This window comes from Poecile atricapillus, chromosome 1, assembly GCF_030490865.1.
Source record: "Poecile atricapillus isolate bPoeAtr1 chromosome 1, bPoeAtr1.hap1, whole genome shotgun sequence".
Lineage (NCBI taxonomy): Eukaryota > Metazoa > Chordata > Aves > Passeriformes > Paridae > Poecile > Poecile atricapillus.
The window spans coordinates 96,269,171-96,294,210 of record NC_081249.1 but is presented as its reverse complement, the minus strand read 5'-3'; the positions used below and the strand labels follow the sequence as shown (position 1 = coordinate 96,294,210).

Sequence of the window (25,040 nt, the reverse complement as noted above, 5' to 3'; positions counted from 1 at the left end):
CTAGCTGGGAGGATTTGGTCATTCAGGGATTTTTAGCCTAGTCAAACGGGCTATTTTTGGCTATATACGTCAGGAATCAGCACAAAGGGCATCACACCCTGCTCACTACTTTCCCAGCTGCAAGCCCTGGCTGCAAGCTAACTCCAGGGCAAGCCAGTGGACATCTCCCAAATCCTCTACTCTTAGGACATCCCAGAGACTCCCCAGTCCCTGCCAGGCAGCCACTCCCTCCCTCCCTGTCCCCATGACCCTGCGAACACAGCCCCTGGGCTCACGGGGCAGTGGACACAGCCTGCCAGCGCAGGGTGCCCTACAGCCCTTCAACACGCGGCTGACTCACAGGACACATCTATCCCCAATTTTTTTTCCATTATTTAAGTAAAAACCGTTCATAATAGAGAAGCAATGACCATGCTGCATCTGCTCTTCACCCTTTTTTTTAAATGAAGTGGTTTAAGGATTTCCTGGGGGTCAGTTGGGCTGCAAAACCCCTCAAAGAAGAAGCCTAGATTATGTACAAGCTTTTATTATGCGCCAGGCCTGATACACCAATGGAGGGAAGCATCAGTATAGTTTAGTGCTAGGTCTCATGTCCAGCACAAATCACTCCTCTCCAAATACAAATCACCTAAAAAAAAAAATTCACTTAGAATGAATTTAATCTATAAACCATAGTGTGAAACTCCTACCCAACACACAGCACAAAATATAATAGGTAAAACTAAGGGAATCACTATGCAGCTATAAAAATATAAAGGACGCAGGGTTACAGCAAAGAAGATAAACTGAGACTAAATCAGATTAAATGGTTCAAGTAAACTTGCCCTCTTTATTAGGAACTTTTCATTCTCTGAGTTTTTTTGGCTATTTAAATTGTTTTTCTGATCACATCAGGAAATAAGACAATAGAGCCTTCTGCATATTGTAAGCATTACAATAACATACATATATTAGAAAAAAACAAGTTCTTTCTCCAACATACAGAGTTTTCACTGCTCCCAACAGAGAGTAAGAGCCTTCCAAACAGTCCAAACATGTATTAAATGATCTGGACTTTAGTAAGTGCTTTATAAATGAAAAACATGTTTGTGATTGAAGTTTTTTGCTGTTACTTAAACTGTCATGAATGGAAGAATTCATTTTTAACTCACACTTCTGCAACAAAACCAATGCAAAACCCCAATATCCCCCACCCCTCTAGAAGACAATTTCAAACCTTTGTTTTCGTCATGTACACATGAAATTGTCACCTGTAGTACCTTAAAAGTTGCACAGACACTTGTGGTAAGCAAAGTTTCCATTTTTAATTGCTTACCCCTAACAAGTAGAACAATGTAAAATGGTGATTTAAATCTCATGAAGTAGTGCTGCATTGCAGATGAAATTAGAAGCAATTGAAAACTTGAAAAAAGGGAAACTTCTGCTTTTTGTCCTCCCTCCTCATCAACAATTCAACTCACATTTTTACTAAATTTCGAGTAGAAAGAAATCAGCCTAAGAAGATATACATGAGACAAGACTCTCAAAATAATACGATGCAACACTAATAAATATAAAATGGAGTTTACTCGTTTTATAAATAAATTACTCTGAAATCTTCTAACAAACACAAAAATAGTTTCTTTCACTGGAATTTGAGACAGCTGGATTTAAAATTAAGAAATTTAAAAAGTATCTATTGAAAGATTAATAATCAAAATGATCAGCACAACAATGAAAATATCAAAAATAACACAATTTCTTCCTTTCAAAGGAAGAAAAATGAAAGAAAAGGCCAACAGGGTTTTGAAAAACCTTGTGAATTAGTTTTTTTATGTGTCAAGGAAGATACTTAACAGAAGCTGAAAAATTCCTTTCCAGTCCCGTTTCACATCAAGTAACTTCAAAAATAACCAACATCTTAACCTAAGTCCCTATTAAAATCCACTTAAAAGTTTAAAGAAACTGATTTAAAAATATTTTATTGCTTCTGTGTTTGCATATCCCATACATACACAACTGGTGTGATGGTAACAAGATGAGAATAGAAATGAAAAATCATTCATAGATCACCTGAATAACATCTAAAAGCACAGTGTCCCCAAACACGAGTAAATCCTCAGTTTCTTCATTTCTCTTCCCTGTCTATTTTAGAGCCCAAAGAAATAAAATCTTCATCCTCATTCTAAACCAACTGGCAATCTCCCTGAAGTTCATTACTGATAAGTTAGTTCATCTGTTACTAAAAAATTAATCTAATTAATCTAAAGGATGAGGGTCTACCAGAAGGCAATTAGACACCTTTGTTAATAACAGCCCTGTTCTCTTTCCCTCAACTGTCAAAGCATCCAAAAGAATATTGTCTTCTCTCTCTGTGCTTGGTAGCTAACAGTGATATAAAGCTGCTGTTTAGGAGCAGTAGCAAGTACTACAACACCCAGAGAAGACACATGCAGCCACAACATTTTCACACACAATATGGCTTTATGAGTTAAACCTAATGGTCAGTCCACAAGTTAAGTAGTTTCCTTCAAAGTAAGTCTAAAGTCCTATTTCCATGAGCATTATTAGGATAGAGTTGTTATTCAGGATGAAAGTCTTTCCCTATTTTAAAAATCACACCTGGAAAAGATGAAAGGTAATTTTCCATTGTGGTAGTTTACTTTCCCAGACCTGAATTGGTGTGGCCTCTTTTTAGCAGTGGATAAATTACCATTACCATATTAAAGTAAGAAATAGTTACCTAATGCTAATGTATGGGCAGATGCTGTGTGAGGCAGCTGTCAGTAGGAACCAGCAAATTGGATCTCTTAATTGTTGATTTGAAAAGCTAAGAATAGGTGCTATTTCAGTGTACACAATTCCTCCAGACATGCTTAAACATTTTAAAATTGTTAACTTTATAGATGGATAGTATTGATGCCTTTTACATGCTAAAATCATTTATATTTGTTTTTTAACCACTTCTCAGTTGCCCCTTAAAATGAACACAATAAGAAGCACTGTTGCTGACGCTGGTAGCGCTGGCTCTCTTAGGGCCCTGGCAATAAGAGCACAAACCTCCTTAGGAGAGCAGCAAACCTTAAAAAGGGTAAAACTTTTCTAACATAAAGACATTTTGATTATTTCACTCTTTGCAACCTGCCAATTTGCCTTATTAATCTTCTCAGTTTGCTCACAAAGATTCAATTTGGTTTTGATACAAGCCAGTGAAGAAACCGGCCTGAGTGGGACCAAAACTAAGCATGGAACACTTCTCTGCTGTTTAATTTGGGAGTTGAGTTTAATAAAAAACTGTTTCCAAAGTGCTTCTAGTTAAAACTGTAGACAGGCTCAATCAAATAAGCAGCAGGAAATGCCAGGCCAGGAGGCTGGAGAGCCACCAGCTGTCAGCCCAGCAAACCTGGGTCTGTGCCAAGCAGATAAATAAAAGCAACCCTGGGCGCGCTTGGCTTTTGGGGTAGGGTATTCCACCTTTTGTACTGGCAGCAGTGAAGTTCATGAAGAAATGACAGAACTGCCAGACCCTGAAGAGGAGCCATTGCATGGCCTTGACCACCACTGCCAAAGCACACCAAGGGCCCTGGGGTCACTGGGGCTCCCCATCCAGACACGGCGTATGAAGGATGTACCAGAGACACTCTGGGCAGCCCGGCTTCGCAGGGCCATAAGGGAAGAGCTGTAACTCCAATGGAATGGAAACACTGACACTGGCAAATGAAACACTTTCACTGGCAAATGCTTTAAGCTTCAAGTAGGCCAGCCCGCAACTCGAACTTGCAGAAACTGCCTGAGACAGTGTTTTCACTGAGGTCATAAAACACGCATATCCTCACAACAAATCAAGAAGTAGACAGTGTATCAAAGCTCAAAAGAAATTCAGTAGTACAGGAAACCAAACTAAAATACTGGCTATTTGCACTATTTAGCAGCCATCTGTAAACAACAAAAGTGCCGAATTCGTGTGTTTGATTAAATTTCATCAAATTCTTCATGACTTAATTCTACAGATATTGTGATTGTACTTCCTTATTTGTGACTTCAGTACACTCCCTTCATGTTTCTAATTAGGACTTTGAAACAAGGACACAAACAAGGACACTCTGCTTCTCTGACACACAATCGGAGGAGACATCCCTTAAGCTCTGCAATGCTGAAAGACCATTCCCAAAATCCTTCGCAGGTTTCACACACTGTTCTGAGAAACACGACCCTGGCAACAGAATCAGTGTCACGTGGATTAAATTAGGCGTACAGTGCAGACAACTAGTAAAGCTCGTAACCCAAATAAGTTTCTTATTGAATCCTGCCAATTTCATTTAAGGTGCTCTCTAATAATCTCAGGTATGAATGATAAACTTGAAGGAATCAACCTCACAGGAAGACATGGCCTGAAGAGTCAACTCCTCTTTACCACCCTTCACAGCTACCCAGACTTAAGGCCACCCAACTTATCCTGCATGCAAGTACAGTACCCAGAGCTCCTCCATATCATCCAGCCCCATTCCACAGCTCAAAAGAGCAAGTGTACTTTGGCTATAGCTAAAGACGACATAGGGATACCCATCTGTGCTAAGTTTGCAGAGGGCACACATAAGATAAAAATGCATCTATTTGATTCTTGACAATTATTTCATTAGGGTGCAGATTATGTGGCAAGTAATGAGCCACAGACATCTCCCAAGCATCCACAAAGTGCACAGCAATTCCTGAGAACATTCTCCTCATGACAGAATCAAGCTGAAAGGAATACCAGTCACTGTTGAAGAGGCTCACTTCTGGCCCAAGCTCCTGAACATTAGCGGTTCTGATGACGATTGAAGTCTTGGGGCTGCGGTCCAGCAGCTGAACAACGGCTCTGCGGATGTTCCTGAGCCGCCGGATGTACACTTCCACGGGGAAGGTGCTGAAGTGGGACCATATGGTTATGGCTATGACGGTGTTCCTGCCCCCCACGATGCTGTTGAGCTCGTTGGCGATGTAGCGCAGCTCGCTGCTGAACACCGTCGAGAAGCGGATGGGCGGCCCGTGGCAGCGGAACTTCAGCAGGATGTTGTGCTTCAGGTCCACAGACATGAAAGGGCCCACATTCTTCGGGCTCCCCAGGTTGAATTCCACTAGATCTGAAAGCCCAGGAGCAAGTGTTAGTGAAAGATGGTGCAAGAACTTCAAACTGTCAACAAGATGCGTGGACCACAGGGCAAAGCAGGAGTAGATAAGGAAATCTAAACATATTTCAAAGAACTCTAAAATTAAACAGAAGCAAGCATCATTTTTCAGAGTGGAGTTTATGGGGGTTGAAATCTGCAGGACAGCACATTTGGATTTCATAAAGCTGTCAATGCCTTTTCCAAGTTTCCCAAACTATTTCCTTTTCTCTTATAAAAAAGAAATTTTCCAAATAGTCATTGTTACTCTCTGAATCCAGCGTTAAAAAGAACCCTTCTAGCAATTTTAGGACTCCATTAAATTGAAAGATTACTTTAAGTTGCAGGAATTAAGACAGCTCAAAGACTGTATTCCAACACAACTGAAGTGCTTTTTCACTTCAATTGGTTGAAAGGGATGAGGGAGGCAGGAATATTTAATTGTCTACTGAAATCCTTCTGTTTAAGTAACTTGAATAAGGAAAAGGGCCCCAAAACATATAAACAGCAATGGAGGCAATTTGCTACTTCATTCCAAAATCTCTCCAGTGACTGGGATGCTGCAAGGCCTTACAAAGGCAACCCACGTGGCCAAGCCTCCTGGGGTGGCCACCTTAACTCACAACCACAGCAGCAGTCCTGTTCCAAGGACTTTGCAGATACCTGATGGCCACATTTACAAGGCCTACACGTTTTCAGTGTCTGCTCAAACATTTGGCTGTCTGCCAGGACTTCTAATGAGTTTTTGTCTTTCCTCTTCCTTTGTTTTGTCACTGTCACTTAGTAAAACCAGCTCTGTGTCTGAGATGTGAGAAATAAGGCCTTGTAAAGGTCCTTAAGGACAAAGCTATATAACAAAAAAATTACCTGGAACAAATGCTGTCAAATATTCAAACCACTGCCTTATTGTAGAGTCTCCAAACAAGTGGATTACTTTTCCTTGTAAGCACTCAGTTATATCATCTGATTTATTGAAATTATGGATCCAATGTGTTCTGGACCTCCACTGGTCTTCATAATAATAGCCAGAAGGGGAAGCAGTGGGATCTTCAGCTCTGTCCATACTGCTTAAATCTGGAAGAGAAAAATCCTTTGAAATTAACATGCAACCAAAGCAGCCTCCATAATCTTCACAGACACCTAGTCAGTGACCGCTGACAAGAGCTGGGTGGCCGATTATTGTTCAGCTCGGTTTAAATTAAACGGTATCTCTGCCGCTAATGTAAAAACGTATCTGACACCTTTCTCCCTGCTCTAGAAGTGCTGAGTGGCGGGTGTGTGTCCCGGCAGAGAGGAGCGGAGGCAGGGAGACCGGCGGAGCACCTTCCCCATCCCGGCACGGCGCACCGCTGCCCTCCAGCGCCCGGCCCGCGCACGGCAGCGCTGCTCGCCGGGGACAGCGACCCCGCGGGGACAACCTGGTAACACTCAGAGAAACGCCCAAAAAACCCAAAACAAACCCACCAAACTCCCCAAACAGACCAAAACCAACCCCCAGAAAACTCCTCCTATGGAATAACACATACCTCGGCACTCTAGAAGAGTGAAGTCTGAACCATAATGCTTCCAAACTCAGAAAATACCAGAATAAATAAAAATGGTTTATGTGCCATTTGAACATGATAATTATGAGAGTCTCTAATTCCAAGGATTTTGTATATTGTCTCTGCTATGTAGCCCCCTCTCCATTTACTGCCTGGGACAGGCAGCCCCCCGAGGAGCAACCACACACCAGGGAAGCTGTGTTCCACAGGATACCTTTTTAACTTGCAGAAGTTGAGCAATACCTTGCCAAGCAAAGTTATCAGGATTACAGGAGATTATAGGAAGACAAACCTCAATCTCATGGTTATATTAGCCAAATATTGTCGTATTTCTCTTAGTAACCAGGGTGATATTGGCACATCAAAGTTCTGTGAGAGTGTTCCAAGTTCTTCCTTTGCCATTTGTGTATTCAGATACCTCAGCTGAACAAGCATGGAGACCTTCCCTGGCACAAACACCAGCTGCATGGAGCAGACACTTCCAGCTGTTTAAACACTTCTACTCACCTTGGTGTGGAGACTGCTAAGAACAGCCCATGCCCTGTCATAACTTACAGCTGTTTGATAAAAGCACACCTTGCCGTGGCCAAAATCATGCCAGGGACCATTCAAATTATGTAAAAGTACAAGCACTGGAATTCCAGGGCCCAAAAGCACCCTCTGATAGATGTTTCATTATAACACAGATAGAGCCAACCATAACCTTCTTTCCTAATAAGCATTTTTAATTGCTCTTTTTCTATTCAATATCCTCTGCATGTTATATTAGTAGATGTTAACCTTAGAGGTTAGAGAATGTTAACCTCCTTAGACCTCACAGGGACACTGTAAAAAGCAAACTACAATTACATTTGTATAACGCAAACAATATAATCACAATTACCACAGAACAAAGCCATCAGAAAATTCTACCTCCAGATTCTGATTCTTTAATCTGACAGCAGGAACAAGGAGGATAATAATGTGGATTCATCCAATATTTATAAACAGGAGAAAGGAAAAAAAGCCTTCACATGGTTATGCCGTTAAAGGCTAATTCATAATGTAAATTCACAGCTTGAGTTTATTTGATTCTAAGTTTTGATGTAAAAGCAATTCCATTTTTTACCTTTTAGATGCAACAGTGGTACTAGAACAACTTTTTGGTGCCCCCCAGTAAATCAGCATTTCAAGTCTGGGTATTGTATCATACTAGTTTTGGCCCAGAATTGGCCCTTACTTTGCAATTTTATAAAAGAGAATAAAAGCTCCAACCTGAAGTTAAAAACCAAGAATAGAAAGAAAAACTTGTATTTCAGAAAAAAAAAAGGTTTTAAAAATCTTGATCTGCAGTTACCACCATACAGAAGAACACATACAGAAAGAACAACAGCAGAACAATGAGTTTGTGTGTACCATCAATCCTAACAAATCCATACATTCACGAGCATTATACCAATAAGTTCAGTTTATTTATTCAGAGACTGTTGTTCTTGGAAGGAATTTCCCTGAGGAAATGTGCTACTCCTACCAACACTTTTCAACCCAGCATTAATCCTCACAACATTGTAGGCAGGTTTTGATCATTCATAGCTCCTGGAAGAAGAGTGACAATCAAATTTTGAATTTGTAGCAGTTTCTGTCAGGAAATATATAAGATAAAAAAAGCAACAAAAACACATCCGCTAAAGGATCTGGACAAAGAAAAGAGGTAAAGGGTAAAATGCTGCAAGCCTAGTAGTAGAACTGTATTTTATAGTGAACAGTAAAACTAAAAGCAAGAAATGCTGTAAGTTGTCTTCTGTTCAGACTTTATTGCTCAGGTCAGTAACTCTACCTTAAAAGTCTCTATAACCTTATGGAAAAAAAAAAAGGAAAGTTTTAATTTAAGAAATAATTCTCTGTGTATCATATTTCATACAGACTTTTTAGAAGCATAAAAAGCTTACATTTGGATATGAATGAGATAAAACCTCTGAGTTTATTCTAGTACAGACCATCTTTGTTCTGTTCTTAGAAAGGGCACAGAACAATTAGGTTCTGGTCCAGAACTGTAGGTTCTGACATCCTGTGGTAACACAAATTACAGTAATACTTGAATGCAAGTTATCAAAACCCTTGATAAAAAAGAAATTAAGAAACATCACACAGCTGTTTTCGTTAGATTTAGAGTTTGGTAAACAGTTACTCTAAGACATTTTACAGTGTGAGTAAATGCTAGGGGAAATGAAAGACATTTTTGGCAAGAGAACAAACTACTCTTCTTCTGATTTCCTTTTCTTGGCTAAAAATCCCATTTATGTACGTAATTTTAGGAAAAAAGTTTCATTATTTCTGAACTTGTAGTACAGATAACACATAAAAGCCTTCATCGTTTCAACAGAAATCTGATACTGATTTTTGCACCACGCTAAAAAAACAAACAAATTATTATTTTATACCTGCTGTTCTTTTTATAAATTTAATTATGAATTACAAACAAGAATCTTATGCAGTTCACTTTACCTGTAAATGCCTTGGGCTTTACAATGACTGAATCAGGTCCACTGGAGGGTATTGGCCTTTTGATATTCACGTCACTTGAACAAAAAATGAACACATCAATATTTGTAAAAGTTACTGTGAAACTTGAAAGTAATATTAATCTCATTTTTTCTTACTCTACTTCAAATAACCACATAATACCACAAATTTTTACTCTAAGTTTATCCTACTTCCTATAGCTGAATTCATTCTGCATTTACTTTGAAACCACCATCACTATTCTGAATCCAAATTCAAAGTTTCATGGCACTGACACAAATCTTACTGACACAAATCTCAATAAAGCAATCAAGCTGTCGGAGGTCTGCAGAAAGCTTTTGGGGATTTGTCCCAAAGATGTTCCCAGCTTGCAGAACCTTGCAGACAAACCACTGCAAGGGTACAGGGCTGCAGCAGCAGCTCCCAGCTGACTAATACTAAGCTCTTGTTCTGTCTTTTACTACCATTTTGAAGAGAATCCTTGTCTATTTTTTTTTTCATTTGAGAAATAAATTATTTGGAATTTCTATAAGCGACTTCAGTCAAGGATCTCAGAGCTGAATTAAACAAACAAACAAATAAACAATGAAAACAAAACAAAACAAACACCTTTCCCATTCCCATATGAAAACATCACCAATAAATAAAAGCTATATTTTACAGGTGGACTGGCAGAGACATGAAGTCAAAAGACCCATGTACAAACTTCATATGGTGGAGCCAAAAAAAAAAATTCCACTGATGCTTACTTTTTATTTCTGGTCTTGGTTACGAACATGCACACATACTTTCCTAAATTTGGAGCTGCTACTCTAAAATCTTTCCCAGTTTAAGCCTCAAGTGAACATAGTGCCAAAAGGATGTTTCCTACAACATTTTTGTTGGAGAGCAAGGCAGTAGTCTATAACTACAACTCTGACACTAAACAGTAACTAACTTTATCTAAATTCAGCTGTGTAATTTGATACAGAAGCAGTTCTGTCACACGTACTCAGGCACTAAGAGATGGTTTGGGTTTGGTTTTTTTTTAATGCTGAATGCAGAAATAAAATATGACTGTGAAACTAATTTAGTTTGATACTTGAAATAACATGCACAGATCATTTCCACTTGCATGGGTATTGCTCAGCAATTTGTTCTACCAGGTGTTTTCTTTATGAAAGCGTTTCTAAGATTGGAAAGTCATACTGAGCAACAAGGAACACATTTAAGATAATTTTTTATGAGGACAAAAACAATTTGTAATTTCTGTAAAAATAAGCATAATACCCAGACCCTTTTTAGGGAGTTTAAATTTTGCTAAAAACACTTCTCAAAGCATTGTTACTGATACTGCAAGTGTAGGTATGGAAATAGAAAATAAGAAAACAGTTCCCCAAACCACCACCAGATTTAGACAGCACACTCTTGTGAAATTCAGTAGCACAGAAAGAGAAGCACAGAAAGAAAACTATATGCCAAGTTTCTTTAAGATTGCTAAGATTTTTGCACAGCTGAATGGAGTTCAACAACTCATACCAAACACTTGATCCTGCAGATACACTCCCCCTCTAAGGCAATGTGTCATATTTAAACAATAGGCTAAAGTTTGTATTAAAAAAAAACCCCAAACAAAACAATTTGACTGGATATATAAATTTAACAACACACAAACCTTTGGAAAAAGAGGCTTTCCTCTCGTGTCAGAAGACCTTTCAGATATCCACCTTTGGCATGGCTGATTCGGCTGGCACAGGACAGTTTTCGAGGCTTGTAACAGAACCATGGCTCACCCGTGTAGAGATCTGTGAAGTTACAGACTGGGAGACCTCCAGGCAAGCAAACGTTGCACTCTGTAGTTTCTGAATACCTCCCAGACTTGAATGAGCTTTTGAAATAGACTCTGTCCGGCCTTTCCTCTCGTAAGCGCATGAGGACTTGGATTGCTTCACTCGGGTGGACAAGTGACACAGAAACTTTGACCTCTCCTGGCCAAAGCAAGGTAAAGAAGACCTTGTAAAGGCCATTGTGGCAATCTACAATCCTTCCTGCTGCTCCAGCTTTCAGCCCAGGAGAGTGAATTCGTGCCTGTAAATAGTCTCCACCATACTGCTTGGGTTTTCCTTGGAAATCCTTCATACGAACGAGTACCTCTAACTGATCCCCCACCTTGAAGAACCTGCTGGGTTTCACAATCACAAAGTCACTGTGTGTGGGATCAGTGCTTTGTTCAAAGGCGATTTTGCCATCAGGGGGCTTTGGCCACTGTATTGCAGCAAGCAATGATTCCTGCTCCGCTTGTTCCCTTTTGGACAGGGTCTGCTGCGTGTACCCACAGTAAGGCTTCCTGGTAGTTTTGGCTGTCTGTGAAAGAGAATGCTGGACATTGTTTTCTGTTATCCAATTCGATCCTGAAACTGTGTCATCATCCAGGTGCTGGGGAGAAAAAGATTACCTGAAGCTGTGCTATGAAATGAAACGCTGTGAATAATGGATGCTTTGTCAGGAAATGGTCCCAAGAACTGGGCTTTGCTTTACAGAGCTTTGAAGCTGACCAAATGAAGCAACTTCACTAGAAGACCCAAAACTATTACTTTGACCATGTGATTTCTAAGGAAACAGGTGGGCAACCTGCTTTGGCAAACAAGCACTTAAAGAGATCACATCCAATGTATGGCAGTGTTTCAGCTAGCAGTATACTCTCTAAAAACAAGCAATGTGGAAAAAATGACAAAAGGTTGGATGATTAAGTTATAACTCATTTTTTCTTTTCTTCTGCAGTAACATTTTAGTCTGGGAGCACCACGAGGTCAAATAGCTGCCCCATGTAATGCAAGGAAATAGGGTTTCTTTGAGATGTTACACTGCAGGTTAAGCTGACGCACTCCTGCACATGCCTTCCAGAGAAGTCTGCTGCATGTAGCAGCTGCAGTCATTTATCTGGTCACACTCACATCACTTCTTGGCTAATTATCTGAAATGCATATTTCCCTGTAATGTGCACAGTGGAAGAAATAAAAGAACAAAAGCCCAGACCCTCCTGGGACAATGAATTCATGAGCCAGGTGGCAAGTAGAATAGTGCAGGACAAGGTAGGACTAAACAGGCAAAAAAACCTGCTTTATTTATAAGATTTTAAAATCTATATACAGCTGCTTCTAGCACTAAATGAAACAGCAAGCAAAACATCCCCTAATCCACACAAGTTTAAAAATTAAAATAGTTAAGTACAAAATTAGACTAAGAGAGAGGGATTCTGCTGAAACTTGAAAAAAATGCATTTTGTGCAAAAACTGTATTTTCATGCAAATGACTGCAGATACTATCTTCTTTATGACATCACATAATTTTGCATGGTAGCATTAGGAAAATTTTTAAAATAGCAGTCTGAGACTCCAGAGGTACCCATGAGACTTCTAATCAGAAATGCAAAAAACACCCTTCAAATACACACAAAATCAGCAGTTAATGAGCAATTAATTACCAGGTACATATATAGTAGAACTTTTCCATAGTTCTATTTGACAAAGAAGGAAAATAGTTTTTCAAGCAAAGATTAAAATTATACAGTGTACCATTCACATGGCATCAGATGATATGCTAGTTTAGATTTGAAATATCGCTAAAAAATTCAAACTACATTATTTGAAATCTTAAAAATATATTTAAATATTGGTACGATATTACTAATACCCCAGTGTTCTCCATTTACTTCCTCCATAACTAACTCAGTAATGTAATAAAAGTCACAGCACTCATATTAAAGCCTTATTCATTGTTATAAACCTTTGTTAGGCCACGGAAATATCAGAAGTGTCTTAAAATCATTTGAACCACACTGAGATTCAACATACTTTTTTAGAAGAAAGGTAAACCTAACAAGCAGTAGAAACACATAGGTGTTTGAAGCCTGTGACATAAGTTGGTTTTGATCAGCTTTAGAGTAGGATGATGAGCATATGACGATGTAGGATGGATACACAAAATCTCCTTCATTTGATATCCAAGTTAACTATAAAACCTGAAACTGTAAATTGCTACACTGTAGCTCTAAAACATAATTTGACACATACCCATCTATACACCAGATGTTAACATCACAATAGAAGCTTTTGCTTCTGTTTTATATTCCCACCCAGGATATCATAGATTTTCCCTGAAGGCCATCTGAGATAATTCTTAATTATTTTTGTTTTCCATCACAGCAAGCCAAGCTGCAGATGTAAGCTGCACATTACTCTTATTACTCCAGTAAATTTCAGCCAAAGCTGAGAGTAAATCTGAGGCACAGTTCTACTTTAAATCTTACCTACATGCAATTCTTGAATTGAGCCAAGTTTCTATTTTTGGATACCTTTATAACTTCCTCCCTTCACTTGCTCATGCATATATATATATGCATGGAAATATATACTGCATGGAAATATTTTTTAAAGTTTGCTATACATTTTGATGCATCTAATAAGCTGGTAACAATGTCTGAGCAAACATATTTAGTTGTTTTCCTAAAGAGGAATGGAAAGGGAGAATATGGGGGTGTGATTACTTGTTGTTTCCAATGTAGGTTCCCAAGAGAAAGTTTCTGATTTTCAGTTGGTTCTTCAGTGGTTGGTACTTTGGGCTGGGGGACATGGGAAAAACAAATCCATTCAAATTAAGAAGAGATGGTTATCTAAGACAGCTTAAAAACTGACATATCCTTATTTTTAGTCTTCTATAAATTTCCTGAGGGTTTTAGACCCAGTCTTTCTGTCAGAGATGTAGAAGATGCCATTTCTGGCCTAGCTAGCCTTTCTGAAGTCTTCCCAGAGGCATACCTATATCTTTCAGTGGGAAAGGGTGCAAAGAACACCAAGCCAACAAACTCATTCAGAAAACAGAACATGGTTTGATGTCTCCAAATCAGTCCACCTACATAGATTTTTAGCAGAGCATAAGGCCAAAGCTCTTCACTTGTATGCAGCTGAGAACAAGGACAAGTACTGTCACTTCAGCATCTCCAGGTTATGTTCTACTAAGCAGAATAGATCATACCACAAATATTTCCTCAGTCTATCTTGAAAGGGCCTGAGAAGGAAGATCCATGAAGGTAAGAGCAGAGCTTCTCCAACATCCTGAAAGACCAATTTTTCTCCAGCATCCTTGTTCATCTTTACAGCCCTCTTTCAAGCCTAACCAGGACCATGTATTGCTGCAGAATTATAAGCTTGTGTGTGAAAATAAGCTATACAATGTACGCCACTCACAGGAGAAAATATTGCAGATTCTCTTTGCCAGTAAAGGCAGAAAAAGCTTCAGAGTCAATTAATACACCAAAGGTCCTTGACCGGAATAGAAAAGCTTTCCAAACCCTCTTCCTTAAGTGTTTCCCAGGCTCAGCTCCAAACAAGTACTTAAGTTCTCCTGCCTCCACAGATACACAAGGCCTGCCCTGAGGAAAATAACTAGCTTAGTTTGTCTCCATTCCATTTCCTACTCCCTCTTGGCATTTCCAAATCTCTCTGGCTCCTCTACATTGTCATACCGAGACTGTGCAGAACAGAGGGCTTTGTACTGCAATTAGTAACCAAAACTAAATAAAATTCTTTTCTGAAAAACAGATAAAGAGGATTTCTCAAGAGTGCTCTTCCTTTATGACACAGATTCTTTTAGTGTTCATTACAGCTCCATGTTGGATAACACCTGCTTTGCCTATTTCCATGTATACTCCATTCAAGGTGTCACGTAATTTAAGAGCAATTCCCAATGGGCTTTGTTTGTTTGTTTGTCGGGTTTGAGGGTTTTGTATTTGTGTGAGAGGAGTTTGTTTGTTTGTTTTTGTTTTGTAGAGCTTTTTTCTATCATTATTTTTTTTCATTTACTGCATTTTGAAGCTAACCAGAACCCAAATGTGACCACAAAGTAATTTAATGGCTATCTGCCAAGCAACACAGGCAGGACAGAAGAGATTACATGTCAGTTAAGCACTAATAAATTTACTAGCAGTTCCTGCATTAGAGATGTCATAAAAAGGAAAAAAGGAAGCTATATTTTTATGAGAACTAATGGAAGTTTCAGCTCATCTCCTCATCTTTTGGCGTTCTCACCGCCAACTAAGCAAAAATTAGATACAACATATAGATTAACTCGGGCAATAATGCTCTCAAAGATATTCTAGAAGGGTCACAGAGTGTTGGGAAAATCTGCAATGAACACCTGTCCTCTGTTAAACACCACAATGTAGGTGGCTGATGAAAATGTTGAGTATTTCCATTGCTGCTGAAAAGGTGGAACTCCATCTCAAAGCCCAGTATCTTCCACCAGCTGTTAACTCCTGCCTTGGCCTGGTGCATCCCAAACAGCTGCTGCAAACCTGCGTAAACCACTGTCACTAGAGCAGGAAGCAACACAGGAGATCCCCAGGCAACAGGCACAAGTGGAAAAATAAAAGTTCCAGGAGACAACATCTGAATCTGAACAAATACCAATTCCTGAAAGATCAATCATCTTATTTTCAGTAATTTTACACTCCAGGTACTTTGTTACCTATGACAGATATGAAATCAGTTCTCTATCATTACCACCTCACAGCACTGAATGGCTGCTAAACTACTCTAAGTGACAACACCAATCCTCAAAAGCCATCACCTGACAGTCAAATGTTCCAGAAATAATTGGAATCAGAAAAAGTTATCTTTTGTAGGCACCTGCAATTTAGCAGCAAAAATTTAAAACTTTGTTACGCAGTTCTTTTGTTCAGCTGCCTTATTTCATAAGCTGTCCTGGCAAGAACCTTCCCTTCTCCCCATACACTCTCACTTCAAGGTGCTTTTGAATAAAATAGTTCTCACAACCAATCCCAAAGTGGTTCTGTCACTCTAAAGGCCACTAGTACAACTACACCAACCCTCCTGCATCGTGAGAGCTTGATGATGGGGTAACATCCTGATACTTCACAAAAATTACTGTACATTTTAAGAGTCTGGCTATATTCCCAGAAAAAAAATATAATAAAATATTATTCTGGTACTATATGATCACCTGTGTGACCTCAAGAGAATAGCTATTCCATAATAAAAAGCAAAGTAAATAATAAGCTGGCTACCAAACATTTTGTGGACAGCTTGGTTGGTTTTTTGGGTTTTTTAAACACAAGATAAGGAAAGTAAAATTCTGACTTGGGTATGATTACTGGGAGAGTGTCATTAGTAGTTTAAGAAATTAAGCAGAAACATTCCAACATGAAAAACTATAAAATCCTAAAGCAAAAAAGAATTGCCTTAGATCTTGAGCTTTAGCCAGCTATGTTGGATGATTTGGGGATAATAAGTATGTCTGATGGATTTACAAACACGTTCTCAAGAGTAACCAACAATAAGCTCTCCTTCCACAGCCTGAACAGATTTGGTTACAGATATTCTGTGAAAGTTTTGTAAGATTTTTCTGGCTTTGATCACTGACTGAAAAGAATCAGCATAAATGCCTATGTTAGAGTGCCTGGAAAACTGAGCCAAGACAAATACAGGAGCAGGTCCATTCAGAAAAGTCATGAAAACAGAAGGGGTTAGAGTTGCATGTTATAGTGTAAAGATTTACCAGCAACACAATACTTAACTGAATTTAGAATAGCAGACATGTAAAGGGCAACAATGCCACAGACACTTATCATGCACAGTGGCAAGAAAAGCACAGAGCAAATACCCAACCTGCACTTTCCATTTCACTCTCAAAGCACTGCCAGAGCCATTTTCTCCAAGAAATGAAATTTTAAAATAGAAAGAAAACACTTTAAGACCCTAAATATCAACATTCCTCAGGCAACAGCAAAATTGAACCACAGAAAGAGAAAACAAAAGCTACCTCTTATGAACAAAATGGATCACACTAACTTGAACCAAAAGTCCATCAAACACAGTATTTTGATTGCCAATAGTTTCCAACAGCAAGTATGTGGGAAAAGAAAACATGTTGTGCTATTTCCTCCTGTAGACTGAACACACTTTCTAACACTTTATGGTTTAGATTTCTTCAACACTAGGGTAAACATCTTTTAGATCTAGTATCCCCTAATAGATTTTTCTTCTATGCATTCATCCAGATTTTTTGAATATATGCATTTAGTAACTATAAAGACCTACTACAAGGGTTTCTGCAGCTTTGCTGCAATCCATAAGAAATATCCCTGCTTCCTTTAAAATCAGCATCTGCAGTTTTTATTTAATGCGTCCACTAGTACTGGAACATGTAGCAAATGCTCATTCTTCAGTTATTGATCCTGACATGCTCGTGATTTTAGACTTCTCAAACATCTTCCTTACCCTTACGAGATCCTCCTCTGATTCAGCTATATTCTGCGTGGGGTCAGGGGGCTTTACAGCCCCTCTTTCAGAACATTTCATTTGGGCACCACTAGGCAGGAAGAAGGAAGATTCTGCAAGTAGCATACAGAGAATTTAAAAGCATAAAGCAATTACTGACTGGCTGATGTGCACAAAGGACAGCTATAATTTGACGAGGTGTTAGGCTAAGCATTACAATGCTCATCCACCTAATGCAGCACTGGAATGCCTGGCCAGGCAGGCAGCCAATGGGCAGGGTTAGCCGTCAGGGCTCCCTCAGACAGATCCTCATCTGCCTTGACTTTAATCTGGGGCTACTGACTAAGCAGTTTGAAAGCACCTCTGCACTGAAGTGATAAGGAAGATGCAAGACAGATACAGTGAAGGGAAAAAGGTAAAGGCAAATAAAATTGCATCATTACAGGCTGGAGCTGAACAAGCTAATAACAGCTCTGCAGAAAAAGACCTAGGGATTCCAGGGGACAGCAAAGTCACCGTGTGTCAGCAGCACAGCATTGTGGCAAGGAATTAACAAGATCCGAACCAGCTGATTGAGCAAAGTTATAGTCCTCCTCAACTTGACAATGGTGAAGTCATACCTAGAACACTGTGTCTGGTTTCTGGACAACCCACGGCAGAATAAAGCTGGCAAAACCAGACAAGAGCCCCTGAGACGATTAGGGAACTGAAATGACACTAAAGGAACCAAAGGATCCTTTCTTAAATCTGGAGAAGACCAAAAGGGGATCTAACTGCAGTTTTCACTTCCTACAGGAGAGCCACAGAGGAACTGGAGTTAAAGTACACTCTAATACGATAAGAGGCAACCTCCTGTTGCACATAAGGCAAACATTCTTCCTTCTATGAGGGACGCAGCATTGCAATAGGCTGCCTAGGTAGGTTGTGAAATACGAGTGTCATTGAATACTGCCTAAAGTCAAAATACCCTGTTGCAATCCAAGCTAACTCTAATGCAAGCCTTTTGAGGAGGGTGTTGGAATACCTCCAGACATGCCTTCAACTATGAATTTTCTGTGATTCCAATTCATAGCTAAATGCTGTCAGTCAGACAATTCTAACCTTACACTCAAAAGTCAATGTTGCTCAAGCCATCCTGGAGAAGAAACGGGCTCCACTTACCTCTAACTGAAAAAAATTATGGACCAGGACCACAACAGCCAGCACTGCCATAAGCAGGCAGAAGAGCTGCAGTCTGAACGAGTCACGCCACATGGTCCATTCGTGTCTTTCCCTCCCATGTTAGACATTGCCATGACTTCCATTCACCACAAACACGAATGTCATTTCGTCTCAGCAGAGCACGAGAGAATTCAGTTGACTTCCACTTCATTCCTGCAAGTGCATTTACAAAAACTGTATTAAGTCCAAAAATGCTACTACAACTAAAAGGTGGGGCAGTAACTAGTACACTAGAACTGTCAGCACAGATTATTTTGTGGAACTAATCTGAACAGCATTATTTATCATGTTACATAAATCTCTTGGATGTGCCAAAGCAAACTGTTACCATAAAGCTGGTCTCACCTGTAGGTGATACAAAAAAAAAAGACAAAAGAAGAGTGCAAGATTTTGTTCTGGCAATCAAAAAGACCAAAACAAATAACAACCACCTTATTTATCTGTTAGGCCACACCACCACCATCCAGACATTACCAGACCGAAGCAGAAACTTGTGGTTTTAGACAACTTTCATTTACCTGTTTACACATTCCAATAAATTGTTATTAAACACTAATGTCTGAAGTCTGAAACAAATTTAGATAAGCAAGGTAAAACTTACTTCATCCAGTTTTCTGCTTGGGAAGAGGGGAAAAAACAAATCAACTGTAGCATTAAAGAGGAGATACTTAAGAGAATTGAAAGCGCTGAAATTTAACTTCATGCATCACCCATAACATTACATTACATCTTCCCTGTTTTGCTTTTTTATCGTTCCTTTTATCTCAGGTACTCATATGCAGCTCTAAAAATAAAAAAAAATCAACTTCTGGAAGGAATACAGTGTGTTGGAATTTGGTATTTCTTGTTCTTTAAATCTAATAATAGCACTGTCTTTCATAAACTTTAACTTTCATACAATGTTGTTCCTTTAAGGTTGCTTGATGGCTGATCTGCTATAAAATCACAGGCTTAACAGCCACTGATAAAGTTCTCAATGCTTGCTCAGAATGACTCTTAAACCTTCCTTTCTTTCTGAGAAGGACAATTTTGATGCAGTCTTTTTGCAAGCAAAAAGGGTACTGTTCTTGCAGAGGCTCTAAACTTGGAAACAGAAAACAGATGGCAAGAAGAGACAGTCAAAAGACACCAATCTCTCCAAACCCAATATTCTCAGAGAAGCATTAGTCATACAACCATGCACCAAGTGCAACAACATAATCAAATGATTATATAAACTTTGTATAACTTTCTATAAATAGTATAACTGAGGATTTATACAATTAAGATAATAAAAATATATAGTAACTATAGTTTTAAGACCATATGAAAAATGCTATGTAAATTTAAATGAAAGATAATGATACATTAAACATAAAAATTAAAAAATTATTTATCAAATGAACACAGGCTAGAAAACTGAAATACATTATTGATATAACCAGGACAGCCCTGAAATAGACCACACATCAAATTGCTTTAAAAGGATTATAGGGATTATAACTTCAAATGCTTTGCTGAGAATTACAGAGATTGTATTTCTGACCAATGAACTAGCATTGAAAGAGCAAGACATCCATTAAAGTGAAAGTACCAAAATGCCACCAAAATGCAGCTTTGTTGGAGCTGCTCTGCACTAATATGAATTTTACATAAAACAACAGCTTAGGTCATAAATTGATAATAAATATACCTAAATACATGAAAATGCTAATTTAAGGATGCATATGTACATTTGAGGAAGAGAAATACATTAGACAAAACCAGAATTTTCAATTCTGTTGCTGAGAATTCTTACCACATGACCAAAAAGCACAAGACACTGAAAATTAATAGACTGTAATTTCAGATGCCTAAAAAGACCACAAATGCTTTTCCATGCATTTTTATTCAAAGTTTTCCATGTTATGTAGGTATCAAAAGTCCTAAAACATTTAAATGTACAGGCTTAGAGCTTTTTATATGCTAAAGGTTTAATATACTGCCAGTTCTATCACAATTGATGAAAAATTGATCCTGTTCATTTTTTGTAAAAGGGAAGCCCAAAAGTACACCCAAAAGCCTTAGGTTCTTACCCTACTCCTGAAATGTTCTCTGAAGCCATCCACACGAAAGGCCAGACAACCTTGGAAACAATACACAAAAAAAATAAGTATATCTATAGAAACACCCACAAATATTTTTAAATAAAATTAATACATTGGTGGTTTGCTTACAGTGGCACAAAATAAAATGGCGGTTACAACTTTTTTACCTGTAAAATCACTTTAGTTTCTACAATGACCCAAGAATTTTGTTAAAGTATTTTATTCATTTAAACTTCAATGCCGTGCCTTTGAATTTTCTTCTAAATATTACCTCTCCCAGCTCACAAGCCAAATTTTACCCAATGTTAAAAGCAAAAAGCGATTTAATGACATACTTATGAATACGTCATTAAATCATGCCTCATGTTCCAATACAGGATTGTTGCTTTGCGTTTTTTACAAGTTGTCAATTGCCGTCAGATCTCTATCCCCACAGCTCTCTAAGCCAGCAGCGTTACAAAAGCAGGTATGAGGGCAACCTCTCCAAATTTTGTCATGCAAATCGCAAAGGCACAGAGGAGCCGCTCCTTCTGGCGATGCCCAAACCGTGTCACCGAGGCACAGGGGCTCCAGGCTTGATGCTCGCGTGGCTGCCAGCACGGAAAAATCAGATTTGCATCTGTTTTGCGCAGATTCCACCCTGGTCCCCAGGGCTCGGGGAGCTGGCAGCCCCCGGCCCGCTGACAGTCTGGGGGCAGCGCTCCCGGCCGGGGAGCACGGGACCGGACACGCACCCACGAAACAGGGACGGAGGCAGCGAGCAGGAAGCACCGCTGCCGGCAATGCGAACCGCACGGCTCTGTTTTATTGCTTCAAAGGTACTTTTTAGGGTGCCGCGGAGTGGCCATCCCCGGGGAGCGGCACAAGGCAGCCGCTGGAGCGGCAGGAAGCACCTTCAGCCGCCGCCTCGCTGAACGCCGAGCGGCGCGGGCAGCGCGGCCCTGCGGGCGGGCGGATCCGGCCGCGGGTACGAGCGATCCGAGCAGGGCACCCGCCAACCCCGGGACCCCGAACGCGCCTCCCGCCCCGGGCCTCCCTCAGCGGCCCCGGGCCCGCCGCCCCCCCGGCTGCCCCGCCAGGCTTTCCCCCTGCACACGCCGCGCAGGCCGCACCGCCCGCGCCCCCTCACCGCAGCCCCCGGCTCTCCCCCGGGCCAGGCGGCGGCCTCGCCCCCGGCCCGGAGGCGCTGGCTGTAAATGCCCGGCTCCCTCCGCCCCTCCTTCCTGCCCGCCCCCCACACAGCGGCGGCGGCCGCCGCGCCTCCTCCTGCCCCGCCCCGATACCGGCTCTGGCCCCGCGGCCGCTGCCGCAGCCTCGCTGCCGAGAAGGGGCAGTGAAAAGGAAAACAGACACAAAACCTGACAAAAACAATGCCACCGTCCCTGTGATTTTTGATCCACTGCAGGTGAAGCCTAAGAAAGCAGGATGTGAAAGGGTGGCGCGGAGCCGGGCACTATGGCCCGGGTGGCATCTCCACGGTCCGCAGCCGCAGCCCCCGGCAAGAGCGAAGGCTCTGACACGAACCAGCGCAGCTCAAAGGCTGCTCAGCCTGAAGGCGAACGGAGCAGGGAGCAGCTGAAGCGGTGTCTTGGACAGAGAGAAGGTTGTGAGAGCCTGACCCCAGAGCAGCTGCAAAGGCTGAGCGGGGGATAAAGGCACGGCCCAGCACAGCAGAACTGGGCAAACGCAGCTGCATTGAAGGCTGGACTTCAAGATGCTCGATGAGGACATGCACACAGTGTTGAGCTGTGCACCCTGCACCAAAGCCAGGCGGCACTTCCAATCTGCAGGGCATCTGCAATTAGTTTTGTAAACACCGCATACGTTTGGGAATGCCAAAACACACACCTGCCAGCAATTCTTTGTATGAGTACAGCTGAGGGCCTTGAGCTTATTTTTACTAAGGAATATGGGGTTTGCTAGAAGCAAGACAGAGCTGCTGAAATATTCTTGTGAACACATTATTTTAGCCATTAGAAATTGCCTACTTTTGCCCCCACCCCCATCAGCCATAGCTGATGAAGTGATCTTAACTCTATTTTTCTCCTTCCTGCATCTTACAAGAGTGGTTACACTTGGTAGAGATAGAAAGCAAAATCTCAACAGGCACCAGCTCTTATTTCTATTATACACTGTAGGTCAATAATTGAAAACCATCTGGCTGTACAAGCATAACACATTAAAAAGATAGTACTTTGAAAGTTAATTGGTACTGATTTTTTTCCTCTTTCAATACACAGTCTATTAGTTCTATAGCAGACTCTTTTCATTCTTCCTTCATAAGACATGCAGTGCATCAAATTCCCCTACAGACTTTGCAGCTCAAGGTGCAACCTAAGGCAAAACTTGTGTGCCAAATGCCAAGCATTATCCCATCTCTTAATATATCTGGAGTGATGTTGAGGGTGAAGGTTGGGAAGGTGACAACAGTAAGTAAACCTGTCACTTCTAAGGAAATAGGTACTGCTATGCTATCTTCAGCCACATTTTACATTTCACCTCCCCTCAGAGATGGGAAGGGATCCCCACACTGCTCTCCATAAATTCTTCAGTTATCATTATAGTTAGTCTTGATGAAGGTCCAGTAATTAATCAAATATGCCTTTCTAATCTCTAACATGGTAAACCCTTTTGCACAGAGGCCAGAAACCAATTACTCAGTGTTTGCCCCCATGGTCTACAGAAAGCACCATGTAAAAGGCTGTTTGGGTTGAGTATCAACAGCATTAGTGAGGTCTGTTCCACCTTGTCACCATGCAACATCTAAGTGTCATTAGTCCTAAAAGAAGTACAACTTCAGCAGCTGTCGCTCACCTTACATCTCTCCTTGTTTATCACACCAGAAGCACTTGGCAATTATTTTGAGATGAGTACAGAAAGCTGGATAATGAAAAAGAATCAGTCTTTCCTTATTTCTTTTTCCAGAATTATATGCAGTAAGATGAAGTTATGCTGGGCCCTTGGCCCCACTGTCCTTCTCTCCCTTACCTGCAAAGAATAATCAATTAAACACAGTATATTTGATAATATATATAGGACTACTGAACCCATTCTTGATTATAGGCAAGTGTTGAGTAATGCTTCAGTTTGCTCCCTGAGGCAAAGGGAAACTCACCATAAATGCTTTTGTGCTGAAGTATGGTGAGTTTTAACAAACAATGCATTGGACAGTCTGCAAAGAGCACAACCCACACTGTTCCCTTTCTAAAGACACCTTTAATCTGTCTCCTTTTGCTACATTACCCTTGTATCACTTCTCTAATATTTTTTTCCCTTCCACAATCATCTGGGTCTTGCTCTTCTGAAGTCATTAGAACAGCAAGTTCCACTCTCATCTTCTACACAAGTTCAGCATAGCCCCTGGTTTCAGCCATATCAACAATTAAGGCCTATTTAACTGTTGGGAAAAGTCTTTTGCTGACCTGGTGCCATCCAGATGGTTTTCACATCATCTAATGGTTGTAAAGGGATAATGCTTTTGCTAGAAGAATCCTCTTGCTGCTTCCTCAAGTCCTTTTCCAAAAGGTTACACAGCAGCTTTCCTATAGGTGCCATCAGCCTTTCCATGAACCTGCCTCAAGCAGCTGTGCCGCATTCCCACTCCAGGGACAGGCAGAAGGGAACGCAGCTTTCCATTTCTTCCAGGTGGCTTTGCTCCCCTTTGGGACTAAGAGAAACTCTTCCTGGTCTCCCATTCTATTTCTGCACCAGACAATGGACATGGCCACAGCCATCTCAGCCACAGGCTGCCCAGAGCAGATCCTGCCAGTTTGACACTGCTACACCAAAGGAGGGGAAGCTTCGGGCAGCTAGGAATATGAGAAAGCAGGTGAGAGAAAGGTAGCTTACATGTCTTACTAGTAAAATAATGCCTAGTTCATGTGCTTAAAAATTTCAGAATCTGTGAGTAAAGCCAAAAAATAAGACCAACAGGAAAGCCAATCTGCTGTAAAACTACTGAGCTTGAGAATGAGCAAGCAAGGACAAGTGCCTGAACTCTATCCTGGAGAGCTCAACAGTACAAGACAGCTAGAGAGCCAATCTTGAAAACACTCCAATATCACATGCATTTTCCCTAAACTTCAGGTTGATGGGGCTGTAGGAACTACTGATGTAAAGAAGAAAAGTGAATTCTGTTGTAGTTTCCCAGTGTCTCCTGTTTCTCCCCAGGTCACACAGACTTTAAGGCATAAGCCTGCTCAGCACATCTTCCACACACTTCCCACACCAGAAAACATGCTGCAAATGCTCAAAACGACTGGGTAGCTTCAGCTGGTGCAACAATGGATAGGAAATTTCCCAAAG

At 40.6% G+C, this 25,040-nt stretch overlaps 1 protein-coding gene across 3 annotated transcripts; it reads right to left on the bottom strand.

Moving 5' to 3' along the window:
* Positions 1 to 796: 796 nt before the first annotated feature.
* Positions 797 to 21,947, bottom strand: NXPE3 (neurexophilin and PC-esterase domain family member 3). Of its 3 annotated transcripts, none has more exons than XM_058852659.1 (7): positions 21,865 to 21,947; positions 20,724 to 20,773; positions 18,610 to 18,822; positions 10,827 to 11,587; positions 9,155 to 9,228; positions 5,994 to 6,200; positions 797 to 5,102 (listed from the first exon to the last, which is right to left on the bottom strand). In XM_058852659.1, the coding sequence occupies exons 3-7, from the start codon at positions 18,700 to 18,702 to the stop codon at positions 4,552 to 4,554; spliced, it is 1,686 nt and encodes a 561-aa protein (XP_058708642.1). In that variant the 5' UTR covers positions 18,703 to 18,822; positions 20,724 to 20,773; positions 21,865 to 21,947; the 3' UTR covers positions 797 to 4,551. The 3 variants fall into 3 exon arrangements, with proteins under 3 accessions (XP_058708642.1, XP_058708633.1, XP_058708649.1); XM_058852650.1 differs by lacking the exon at positions 21,865 to 21,947 and adding an exon at positions 21,071 to 21,104; XM_058852666.1 differs by lacking the exons at positions 20,724 to 20,773; positions 21,865 to 21,947 and adding an exon at positions 19,101 to 19,460.
* Between the last annotated feature and the right edge of the window lie 3,093 nt (positions 21,948 to 25,040).

Coding starts and splice junctions, on each gene's coding strand:
- NXPE3 (XM_058852659.1), bottom strand. CDS start 18,702: ATGTGGCGTGACTCGTTCAGACTGCAGCTCTTCTGCCTGCTTATGGCA. Junction 6,201..9,154: donor AAAGCCCAAGGCATTTACAG/GTAAAGTGAACT, acceptor TTTCTCTTCCAG/ATTTAAGCAGTATGGACAGA. Junction 5,103..5,993: donor TTTGACAGCATTTGTTCCAG/GTAATTTTTTTG, acceptor CTGGGCTTTCAG/ATCTAGTGGAATTCAACCTG.